Source organism: Mesoplodon bidens, assembly GCF_964165515.1.
Source record: "Mesoplodon bidens genome assembly, chromosome: 19".
Taxonomy (NCBI): domain Eukaryota; kingdom Metazoa; phylum Chordata; class Mammalia; order Artiodactyla; family Ziphiidae; genus Mesoplodon; species Mesoplodon bidens.
The window spans coordinates 6,173,107-6,186,275 of record NC_138179.1 but is presented as its reverse complement, the minus strand read 5'-3'; the positions used below and the strand labels follow the sequence as shown (position 1 = coordinate 6,186,275).

Below are 13,169 nucleotides of genomic sequence, written 5' to 3'. Positions count from 1 at the left end.
TCAGACTTCTCCGCAGCAACATTCAATGCCAGAAGACAACTGGACAACGTCTACCAAGTTCTAAGGAAAAGAAAGTGTGACCCAAGAACATAAAACCCAGCCAAGATGTAGCTCAAGTATAAAGGCAAAAGCCAGACATTCTTAAACAAAAGAACTACAAAAAAAAATAACACCCAAGAGCTCTTCTATTAAAAAAAAAAAAGGTTAAAATCTAGCCAATCTAAAATTAACTGAAAGTAACTTAGGAATGGAAAAACCATGGTAAAAGGATTGATAGTAAATACTGAATACAACTGAACAATGTAAAAATAACTAACAAAAATCAGAACGGGAGGATATAGAAGAATATCAGTACTTAAGTGCTCATCTTTCAAATCAGGCAACAGATAAGATCTCCAATCAAATATAGTCTAAAAAGAAGATATTAACTTCAGCTTAATATTTTTCATCCTTTTAAACTTTAAAGCACTCTTGTAAAATATTATCTCATGTGGTAAAGATATTCTTGAAGTTAACAATTCCTTCAAGTAAATTCAAGTAAAATTAAATACTTTTTAAAAAAGCAGCTAATACTATAATCTCATTCTTAAAAAAAGTATTTCTGTCACCCTATCTAACTACTCACTTATCCTTCTATATGTACACACATACACACACACACACAGATCTGAATAATGTTTTTTCTAATGTTAAAGATGGTTATTTCTGGATGGAGTTTGAGGTGATTTCTTTACTTTTACCTTTGCAAAACTGTACACTGCTTGAATTCTTTATAATGAAACTGTATTACTTTCCCTTAATTGAGTAATTTTTCTTAAAAGAGAGACACCAACTATTAGTTCTGCATAGTGGAAAATGGATTTTTTTGGTACTTTTCTATACTTTTAAAACTTCTACAAAGGGCAAAAAAGAAAAATGAAGGAGCATATGTAAAATAAATTCATTTTTGTTAAAAAAAACTAAACAATAAAATATATCTAAATGTATAAATAAAAAGGTCAAAACAATATGCCTCAAAATATTAATAGTGATTATCACTTAATCATGTTGGTGGCATCTGAGTAAGTTTATTTTTCTTTGCTGATTTCATTGTTTTTAAAAAGTATATATTTCTTTTTAAGACAAAAGAAAATTTTTCCCATTTGGGGAGACTCCACATAGACTAAAAGTTTTTATGTGAAACTCACTAGCCTTATTCCCCCACATCTTTAATCTTAACATTTAAGAAAACTATCTTAGACACTTGGTACTTGCTATATTGAAGTAATATCTTTGGTTTGCAAGCAGAAGAAAGAAAAAAAAACTATTTTTGGATTTATGCAATAATCCAAATGAGTAGGTTTTCCCCTTTTAAAATGTTGTACACTAATCCAAGGTAAAGCTCCTCTCCTTTTCTTCATCTATTCTGGAAACACATGTACTGTTAGATCCTCCACTACTGAATAAACAACCAGTTATCAAATGTAGATTCACCATGTGACCTCAGGAACATCACTTAGCCTCTATCTGTAAAATAAAAAAATCTGATTATGCAAATATATATATATGGGTATATGTGCATTTTTCTAGAAAAACAGCCAGGCTTTCATTACTTAAAAATCTGAGATCCCCACCCTCCACAAAAGGCTAAGAAGCACTGAATTAGATAATTACATCAGTGCTAAAAGTGTCTAATTCCATGCAAATAACTGTCACTTATGAAGTAACAGGTATATTTCAGTTCATAAATTTTTGTGAGGGTTCAGCTTTCCCTAAATGCATGACCAACCTGAAGGAGTATAAGACCTAAACAAAAAGGGGGAAGTCAGAAGAGGGAAAAGGTTTGAAAGAAACAAGAAAAAGGTTCAGACACAGTGTTTGGTGTAAGACATTAATAGAATCCAGCAGAAAGTAAAAAATCTGGAACTCAATTTAACAAATACTTAGTCAGGACTTTTTCAATGTTTAGTACTTGTCCTCAGGAAGTTCACAATCTCATAGAGTGGGTGAGACAATCGTAACACAAGATAAATGTGTTAAGCGCCACAAGAGATACAGTAAAGCACAATGAGGTTCAAATGAAGAAGAGATAAAAACCAGCTGTGAGGAGGGAAATCAGGAAAGGTTTTTATGGAGTTGGTTGCACTTGTGAAACAAAATAGCATATTTTAACCAGTGAAAGGGGAGAATAAAAGGGAAAGGAGGAGTACAAGTTCAGGAAAGAGCAAACACAGAGTCATAAAAATGTTGTGGGAAGAAAAGGAATCAAAAATCTCTCTTACATTTTGAGCTTGAGTGAACATTGCAAAGGGTGGGGCTTGGGGGAGTTCAGCCCAGGGAGCAGGGTCATATGACCCTGGTAGTAGAAGAGATACCACAGCACCTCTTCACATTTGACAGATGAAAATTTTTGATGTCAAGTAGGGAGAGGTATTTTAAGATGTCCCTTTAAAACAGTCAGCCACCCTCATGGCTAGCCCAGAAATAAGAGCAAATATAAAATATCCACCTCATAATTTTTACTTATTCACTAAACCTAGGTCCATTTGTACCCCCTCACTCCAGGCTATAAGCAGGAAACTCTTCTTCCCTCTCCTCACTCCCAAGTGCAAGTTTTCTGTTCCTGAAGCTAATAGGAAATAAAGGAAATAACATGATAATGTTATGTGTCTCTCCCCACAACCCAAAGTAGCAATAATAAAGAAAATAAGTGCTATATTGTATTTAGCAGGCTTAGAAAGAAAGCCTTAGATCCCAGGAACCTGCCACCCTCTCCCTACTTCATCCAACTCCACCTCACCCATTACTTAGTACCTCATCAGCTCCATCTGAATGCCTCTTTGCACTGTTATAAACTGCTACAATAAATATTGTTATGATCATAATGGATCACCAGTAGCTCACCTACAGTGTCCTTGGAACCGGAAGGGAAACTAAAATAAACAAACAAAACCCTTTAATAATGGCTCTACTCACACCCAATCCCGCATCTTTACCATTTACGCATATACACCAACAAAGAAAATCACATACACTGGGAATTAGGGCTGAAAGCTGGTTGAAGTCATACTGGAAGGATAATGAATACCAAGTTATTAAGTTCGCATTATAATTCAGTTGGCGATAGGAAATGGCTGAAGGTACCCAACAGGAGACTGACACAATCAGAGCTGTGCTTTTGGAAGATTATGTTTATCATGGCAGGTAGGATGGTAAGTTATATCAGGGAAAACAAGTTAGCAGGATATGTTAACAGCTCAGGAAAGCAAACTGAGGATCCCAATTCTAATGATGACAATGAGGAAAAAAAAAAAGAAAAATGAATGATCTGGACAAGATAAAGGTAAAAGAAAACCTGTAGGAGTTGCCACTTGTTTGGACTGTATGATCTAGGATGCACAGACCAGAAAGCCCTGTGAGACCCAGCAGGTCTAGAGTGCAGGAGACTGAACTAGAGACAGCTTTCAGGAGTCATCACAAAGTGACAGGTGAATCCCAGGAGCCAAGCTCTCCAAAACAGATAATTCTAAGAAAACAGCAAGCTAAGGATGAAACCTTAGGGAACAGTCACATTCAGAAGGGAACAAAGGCCAGGGAGGGTGGGAAGACAGCAGCCTTACAGAAATAGTGGTCAGGAGAACCAAAATAATTATCCTAAACAACAGCATTTAAGGAGACTTATATTAACACAAAATCAAAATACCAATAGAAAAAAGCCATGGTATTTGAGGAATAGAAGGTCACTAGCAACGTTTAATAGTACAAAAACTGAATTTCAGGAAGATAATCAAGAAGTGGCAGACAGAGAACATTATTTTCAATATGGCAGTAAGATGGAAAGAAAGAAATTATTTACTTTATATAGAAAAAGAAAAAATATATATATTGTTAATAGTTAACAAAGCAACTGCAACAGGTTTTGAATTATCTTATCAGTTATAAAGTAAATTATAAAAGTTAGTAGATAAAATCTCAAAAAAAACAATGAGAACATTAAATACCTAATAATGACCCTACAAATTCCCTTGAAGATGTAAAAATCTAAAATAGATCTCAATGTTGAGAGCAAGGGCCCAATATCATCACAAAAGGGATTTCCAAAATAGCACATGGTCTATGGTTATTTACCAACACATGTATTCCTGAACTTTTTTCGTAATATAAGGATAAGAACCACCTACTCAACAAAAACAAAACTACACGTAAAATATAAAGACATTTAAATGCTTTTTGCATTACATTAAATGCTAATCCCAATCAAACTTCAAATAGGAGACTGCAGGTTAACTTCCCTTTGCTTTTACAAGTCAAATTCCATAATAAAATAGTTCTATAAAACAAATTCTAAACCTCATTCAACAACATTTATTATGAACAAATAGAATGATAAGAGTTTGCATTTGCTCTTTGAACTTAAAAAAGAACATCGTACTTGAAAAGTAGACTAATGTGTGTAGCTACATAAAAAGAAAACAATCCACTGGTTTGTTTCAGATATATCTGGATATATAAAATTTCTAGAAATTCCGTGGCAGTGGCAAATCAGATTTGACTTATGCTACTACTATCAAGGAATTATAGCCTTAATTTCAAAAAATTACCAACAATATTTTTGTTCTGCTGGGAGAAGACATAGGCCACTCTTAACAATAGTAAGGGGGATAGAATAGATGTCCAAGGTCTTGAAAAAGTGAATGTGAAAAGATTTCAAGAAAAAAAAATCACTTATCTCAAAGGATGCTGACTGGTTCTCCTAATGCTCTGTTTCTTGATCTGGGTGTTGGTTACAAAGGTGAGTTCACTTTGTGAAATTCACTGACCTAAACACCTAAGATTTGCACACTGTTCTGTATACATGTTATTACTCAATGAAAAGTTTTAAAAATCAAATTTTCTGTTCTAGCGAGGAATTACCTGTTGTCATAGATCCATAACACGGCAGTATTAGCAAGCCATCTAGAGTGGTATCTTGGACATCATAATCATAATCAACAGACTCTGCCATCTGAAAAAGTAACTCACAACTTTTTTCGATTTCAAACTGACCTGAAATGAGGGGAGAAAATAATGTCAGCAACCGAACAGCAAAATTAATTTAAGAATAAAAAAAACCCTTCTAGATTAATAGTGGTTTTACATAATAGTTATTTTAAATCTCTCATTTGATCTAAGGTAGATGAACACATAAATTGTACTCAATCTCAACAATAAAATTAAAAATAGAAGAAAGTTTCCAAGGGAATTTAAATCTCTAAAGGAATAAAAATGTTTATAATCGGGCTTCCCTGGTGGCGCAGTGGTTGAGAGTCCGCCTGCCGATGCAGGGGACATGGGTTCATGTCCCGGTCTGGGAAGATCCCACCTGCCGCGGAGCGGCTGGGCCCGTGAGCCATGGCCGCTGAGCCTGTGCGCCCAGAGCCTGTGCTCCGCAACGGGAGAGGCCACAACAGTGAGAGGGTCGCGTACCGCAAAAAAAAAAAAAAAAAAAAAAAATGTTTATAATCATCAAGCCTTTCATCTTGCTAATATGGTATATTTGAGGAAGACTCAATAAAGTTAATCATTACCATAGGGGAGGCTAGTCCAGGAGATACTACATTTAGGTGTATTTCAAAATACTTAGGTACCTCAAAAAGGCTAAGAGATTGTTACAATGTCTCACTTCTGACATGGGTACAAGGCAGTGTAGGAGGTGAGCCATGAAATTACTCACATCTGTTAGTAAGATGCTGCTACTTGAAACATCACACTCGTCTGAGATGTAACTATTCTATTTTTGACCTCCAGAAAAGGCTTGTCTATGAGACATGGATTCCACACCTTGTGCACTGCTACCACAGAGTACCATCCCACCACTCACAGAAGAAAGGGGCTAGTCGTATGTCTTTTGAAACAATGAAATTAATCATTCAGATCCAGGACCGTTTAGTGTGGTTAACAGCTCTATATAAGATAGAGTAATAAAAATATTAATTTTACCATTTAATATCTTTCTACTAAAAGGTCAGTGTATTTTACCTATGTTTACTAATGAGACTCATGGTTTCTAGGGCAGTGTAGAATTACCTTATATAGCTTATAATAGATATAATAGCTAAAACTACTCAGAAAATCATAAAAGGCTAGGATAACATGAGTAGAGCCTAGAGTTTCCAACAAAGGTAACACTCTATCATGGTGCCCCACTCCCTCATACAAATAGTAAAATTTTTAAACCTGGTACTGAATGCTCACCAGTCAGAAAAACCAAGATGTCTCCAGCCATTTCATTCAAATGGATATCCATGGTCACTTTCACAATCTAAAGCAAGAAACACAAGCATAATATGCTAGTGGAAATACAGTCTCCCCCCCACCACCACCTCCCCTAGTTCCACAGAAAAATTAAATTTGGTTCTCGAAAGTCCTAGGACCTGGGACTTCCCTGGTGGTCCAGTGGTAAAGAATCCGCCTCCCAATGCAAGGGACGCGGGTTCGATCCCTGGTCAGGCAACTAAGATCCCACATGCCGCGGGGCAACTAAGCCCACGTGCCACAACTACTGAGCTTGCATGCCTCAACTAGAGCCTGCGTGCTGCAAACTACAGAGCCCACGTGCCCTGGAGCCTGCGTGAAAACCACAACTAGAGAGAAGCCCGTGCACCACAAAGAAGAGCCCACACGCCACAACAAAAGATCCTGCGTGCCTCAACGAAGATCTCACGTGCTACAACTAAGACCCAACACTGCCAAAAATAAGTAAATAAGTAAATAATAAATCTTAAAAAAAAAAAAGTCCTAGGACCTATGAGGGCTGCCATTAAAATAATGGAGACAAATGAATTATCAAACTACTCAATCAACTAGAATCATAGATACAGAAAAGACATAAAAAGGATGCCAAGTAATACCGCTTGAATATATGCAGTATTTTCTCTATCTCGTGGACCAATCAAATTGCAGAATTTTTCTCTGACCGGATAAAGCCTTCCAGGTATATCAAATATTGGACAATTTCCAAAGAATGCAGAGAGCTTGGCTAATTCCATAGTTGCTGACATCACTACGACCTTTAAATGCTCCTTCCTATTAGGAGACTTCTCCTGAAACAGCTTCTTCAATAAACCAAATAAGATGTCCTGAAAGAAAAGTACATTTCTAGTAAGTCACAAGTGTACATAACAACCAATTTATTTTAAATATTTTGCTCTCCTAACCAAAGGATTCCCATTTGAATAGATTAAAATGTAAGTAAGAGAAGGCAATTCACTATACAGTACAAAGCTACCCAAAAGAAGTAAACTGTCTAATAAATAACCGATACAGTAAAATACTCACTGTAGTTAGGGTTCTCTCATGGGCTTCATCCAATATAATGACACTGAACTTGGTAAGATTTGGATCTCCCAGAATATGTTTCAGTAAACATCCATCAGTCATGTATTTGATGGCTGTTTCCTAATGTTCAAACAGCAGAGTACATTAACATATACATAAAAATAAAATCACAGAAATTCATCCCTGCTTTGCAAACTAAATTTTCCCCCTCAGATGTACAGATATTAAATGACCAAACTAATCTGATGAAATAAGAGTACATAAAATAGTCTAATAACATGTCTAATAACATGGATGGTAAATTACTCAACTTGTGATCTATACAGAGACAGGGATAAGGAACTAAGGTGAATATTCTGGGATAAAGCAAACAAAAGTGACCAATGAGGAAATACAATGAAGTCAGTGGAAAGTGGTTAAGATAATGCGATGACTGCAGGTGAGCAAGTTGTGGGAAAACAATAATGAAATGGAATTCATCTCCCTGTCTCAGCTGCTATTTTAGAGGACTCAAGAGAAAAGGTAGGTGCACCATTTCTCTCACTCTCTTCTTCCTCGACCACTTTCCTGTTACAAAAATAGGGTCAGTCGACTAGAATTAAAACAAGGTGAGAGTAAGGTCCAGAGGAGGAGTTAACAGCAATGATATCCATAAAACCAAGGAAGAAAAAAATAAAGAAAAATCCCCAGCAGTGACCACTAGGAAGGCAAAGACAGTATTTTGGGGAGTCATTCTTTGCCACTGTTGATGGCCATTCCTATCAGGGACCAAGGGCAAATGAGAGATTGTTTTATATCTGGTACAGGATTAAGAAATCCTGAAGGAATGTAAATTGTAGCTATGAACTATTGCCATGCATATAGAAGATGCTCAATAAATACTTGCTCAATGACTTTGTTCATTAAGCTGTCAGTTTTCCACTGACTTCAAGAATACAACCATACAATATGGATGAACCTTGAAAACTCTCGCTAAATGAAATAAGCCAGACACAAAGGACAAAATATTGTATGATTCCACTTGTACAGGGTACTTAGAATATGGAAATGTATAGAGACATAAAGCAGAATAGAAGTTACCAGGGACTAGGGGCGGGGAGATGGGAATGTGGAGTTACTGTTTAGTAGATAGAGTTTTTCTTTGGGATGGTGAAAACATTCTGAAAATAGATAGCAGTAGTGGTTACACAACACTATGAATGAACTTAATGCCACTGAATTGTTCACCTAAAAATGGTTTAAAAATAATACAAATGGTAAATTTTATTTTATATGTATTTTACTGCAATAAAAAATTTTTTTAAAGAATACAAATGTAAGTTACATGCCAAGGATCCTTACAGCTAAAATACATGAGAGTCCTGTGAAAAATCAACATAACTGTCACATAAACTAATTGAGAAGGGAGAAAATGGGATGAATTAGACACCCCAGGACTAGAGCATTAACAATGGGCAACACAAACTAATTCTAATCTGAGGCTTTGTTTCTTTAAAATATAAATGGAATTTTGAAGTCAAAATCTTTCATCACTTTCTCACTCTTTCTATAAATTTACAGTACTTAATTAAATACAAGCAAAAAACTTTTGTACCTTAGAGCTGCAATCATCAAAACGAACTTGGTATCCTACTTTGGATCCCAAAGTGCATTTCATTTCTTCAGCAACCCTCTGAGCAACAGATATGGCAGCTACTTTTCGTGGCTGAGTCACACCAATCATACCATGTTGTGAAAACCCTATCAAAACCAGAGGTAAAAAAACACAAAATTGTAAACAATTGCTTCCCATCAGAGCTAAATTGTTTCTGGTCAATCAATACAAACTGTTCAAGTGTTTCTAAAAGAAAACTCTGACAATTAACAACACACTGTATTACATTTGCACCATGGAAATTTAAGTATTAATTAAAAATAAGAATACATATTAATAGCCCTTCTAAATGTATATATTTTAATTAATTTTTTTCAATTTCAGTCTAAAGATTTACTCTAAAGAGTAAGCCAAGAATTTTTAACCCCTAGGAATCCATAAAATTCCACACACTTCCTAAAATGGATTTAAATATACCACTTTTCATAGATTCTACAAGCATATTTTACTATTTTAATATCTTTGAAAGGGAGATGCATCTTATAACTGATGGCATTTTTTTTATTAATAGTATGTAAAATAGTGGTATGTCTTAATAGACGGCATCTTAGATTTGATGCATTAGAGTAAGTTAACATACACTACGAAATTTTTATAATATCCAACATAATTTTGCTCTATACCAACCTTATGATAGAAAGTTTTACCGTATTGAAGGGAAAGACACCGTAAGGATAATTTGTTAGCTGGCTTGGTGTTAGGAGAGTCAAGGAATAAACAGTTACCTGATAACACTCTGGAGATAGAACCAAGAAATACTAATGTCAGCAGCAGATATCAATATCTCCCTTCCCTCTGAGAATTATTTCAGTACCCAGTGGTCAACAGTCTACTGCAAGACAACCTTATTCTATAGCACAGAATCAACATCTACCTATAATTCTATTTGGAATTATTATGATAACTGAAAATGCCATTTCAACTAATCTGAAATAAGACCATAAAAAAGCAAGGAAGATGTGGGGACAGTGTGCCAAGAGAAGAACTGGGACTATAAAACAAATGATGGGCATTTGTGTAATACAGAAGTCCTGTTAGCTTTTAAGAGGATATTTTTAAAGTACTCCCAATATTTTCCCAGAATAAAATTACCTGCTTCATATAGATATTTTGGGAGTTGAGTTGTTTTACCACTTCCTGTATTTCCAGTAACAATAAGGAATGAATTGTCCCTCACAGCTTGAATAAGCTTTTTTCTTTGTTTTTGAATAGGAAAAGTTGGAGTAGTTCCTCCCTCCTGTGATGTGCATCCTTTCTCTTCTGTAATGACAGGGGGAAAAAATTGTGCAATTCAGTGGCCTGTAAAGATATCTCTGATTGAATCTCCCAAAAATGAAAAGGGAATAACAATAGAATTTCAGGGCTGGAAATAATCAACCCATGACTCCTCAGTTAAATCACCTACATCCAATTTGCAAGCAAGGGTTTATAAACCGAGAGCAACTTTTTAGTGAAATCAACTTGAGCATCTGCTAATGCATGACTCAAAGTAGCTGACAAAGTTAAGCCTAGCACAAGGCAATGTATTTGCAAGCATACCTATACAGAAGAACAAAACCCAATTTTATTAAAAAATAGACCAAAACCTGGAACACAGCAGAAAAACTCTCAGCTGAATTAAAAGCCACCTGTGTTTGCTTCTGATTCACGGTTCAAGTTAGGTCCCTGTTCAGAGTGACTGATATCCCAGAAGGCCAAGTGGTGGGTAACCATGGAAACTGGCTCCTGGAAACTGGCTCCCTCATACCGTACCCAAAGGCAGGCTGGCGGCCCGACGAAGGGGCGGAGGGGGGGAGGCGGGAATGGATGGGTAGAGAACAAAGGCTTTATGAGCCCATTTAAGAGAGGAACGCGTTTCGGCGTTGGGGTTCACTTTTTTGTCCCCCAGCAGGGTTTTCACCCAACTTGGGTCTGGGACCGCCCCCCTCTAGACCAAAGTCCTCACTGGATGCAAAGTTCGCCTCCGGCTTGGAGAGCGACAAGAACGCTGCGGCCTCTCCCCCTACTCTTCTCTGCCTGCCTAAGGCGGACTTTTATCCACCCCCCAGAACCCCCATGCCATAACTCCCGCTGGCCTCCGTAGTGTCCCGCGGACCGCACCTCTATCTGCGATGGGAACTGCCGAAGGCCGCTCTTCTTGGAGGTCTCTTGATCGCTCACCTTCCTCCTGCCGCCTTGGCGCCCTGCCCGCGACGGCGGGAAACCGGGACATAGACCTGGCCCGGAGCGGAGATGAGCACGTCCACGGTTCTGGGAAGATGGGAGGGGAAAGGCGAAGACGCGCCCTGATGACGTCAAGGTGTTTACTTCCGCGCGTGCGACTCGAGCGAGGGGAGGAGGAGCTGTTCGATGACGTAGCGCGAGGCAGCCGGAGAGCTGCCCAACCCTCGCGACCCAGCCCCGAGCAGAGGGCACACCCTCGAGTGTTTCCCGCCAAACGCCGGCGTGCGCTGTGGCTCCGCCGGCGAAGCCAGCCCAGAGGTCCCGAAGGGACCCCTCCTGTTTCTCCTCTTGTGCGCAAAAGGGCCAGGCGACACCTTTTTTTCTCAGTGGTCACTGCAAGCCTATCCTACCTTCACACACCTACCGTGATGTGACCCTTTGCCAGGAGCTGGAACCATCCTAAAGTTCGGCGTTCCACGACATTCTCACCTTGTTCATCCTGAAATGACCTGTTCAAGGCACACAGCTCATGAGTTGCACAGCTGAACTTCTATTTCCGTAGTGTCCAAAACTTAGGTCCCCCACGCTGTCCAGTTCCTTCATAGGACCCTGCATTTTAATTTATTTCCATGTTTATTTTCTTCCCCTTTCCCCCAACTAGACGCAAGGGCGGCAACTTTAGAAAATCATGGTACATGGAGCACAGCAAAGTGATTCAAACTGGACCGTCAATATTTTTTGAATTCGCTGATGGATGAATGAATGATTGATCTCCAGAGGAGTTAAGCTCACTTTTAATGGTTGTGGATTCCTTGGAAACCACAAGAACTGAAAAATTAAACAGATATACAACAATCGGGGTGGGGTGAATTTTCAGAAAAGGTACTTTGGGAAGCAGGTCTTTCTGTTATAGAACCTTACAATTTTGTAAGTAGTGTCAATCGTAACAAAATCCATGCAAGAAGATTGTTTCTTGGACTTTTCAATCATTCCTGCTGTTATTATTAACCAACACTTACTGCCAAAAAAGACAGCTCAAGTTGTCACTTTAACTAAAGTTCACTATTCTCCTAACCAACCAGGCTTCAAAAGATGTCATTGGACCCCAAGATTTTTCTGTGCTTATTTAAAATATATGTATACCAACTCCTTTTAAATGGGACTAACGTCTCCTAAAATGCAAGTGAGTGAGAGCAACTTTCTAACAACTTTATATCTCCAAACCTGGGAGCTACAGGAATAAATGAGATAATAGGAGAACATCCCAGATTTCTCTCATCCATTAAAGGAATCCCCCAACATCCTGCATTCTGTTAGAATTCAAAATATCACAACTCAGAAAAACCACAAAAAAAGCAAAAATACATTTGTAGTATAGGCAAGATATTGGTGAGTACAGGCCATGGTAGTCACTTTTAAGAAAATGAGCAGAATAATTTCAGACCAATGACAGTTACCATTTATTGAGCACTTAGCAGTCAAACATGTAATATAAATTTTTTCACTTATTCTTCACAAAAACCCATACAAGTAGGTTATTATCACTAATTTTCATACATGGGAATCAAAGCTCACATATTTGCCTAGACTAGATTTGACTAGATTTCAAAGTTACACTAATACCACTGTACTGTAATGGGAGACGGAATTATCTAAATCTTGGTGGCTAATATATTTTCTTCCAATGTTTGTAAATCAACTATTATAGAATGACTCCATTCTCGTATGAGAACCACATAGTGAGAGTATCCAGAATAAAACCTGCAAGCCAAGAATAAAGAAAAGTAAAAGTGAAAAACTCAAATGATGTTTAACATTGTTGACTTTAAAACCAAGGGTGTTTAAAACATGTCATCATTAATAACCATGTGCTTAGGGCTATTCCATATTGAAAGAACAACAACTATTTCCTGCTCAGTGAGTTTACAAATTGCAATGGCAAACAAGATACAAATATAGAATGAAAATAGAAAATACATGGGTTTAATCTGAGAAGAAAAGTCAGTGTTCTCAACAACATTGAATCTATTTCCTTTTATCTTTGGGTAGAAAAAGA

General features: G+C 37.4%; 1 protein-coding gene across 3 annotated transcripts in view; it reads right to left on the bottom strand.

Annotated features, from left to right (window-relative positions):
* The window catches only part of DHX40 (DEAH-box helicase 40), a 51,967-nt gene extending 40,745 nt beyond the window's left edge, over positions 1-11,222 (bottom strand). The window contains exons 1-7 of one of the 3 annotated variants that reach the window (XM_081219368.1): positions 11,051-11,222; positions 10,043-10,210; positions 8,891-9,036; positions 7,297-7,416; positions 6,870-7,097; positions 6,214-6,280; positions 4,894-5,025 (exon numbers count right to left, since the gene is read on the bottom strand). In XM_081219368.1, coding sequence (XP_081075494.1) covers positions 4,894-5,025; positions 6,214-6,280; positions 6,870-7,097; positions 7,297-7,416; positions 8,891-9,036; positions 10,043-10,210; positions 11,051-11,162 — 973 coding nt within the window. In that variant the 5' untranslated portion in view covers positions 11,163-11,222. The remainder of the gene's footprint in view (positions 1-4,893; positions 5,026-6,213; positions 6,281-6,869; positions 7,098-7,296; positions 7,417-8,890; positions 9,037-10,042; positions 10,211-11,050) is intronic. The other 2 variants (XM_081219369.1, XM_081219370.1) reach the window with 2 other exon arrangements.
* Between the last annotated feature and the right edge of the window lie 1,947 nt (positions 11,223-13,169).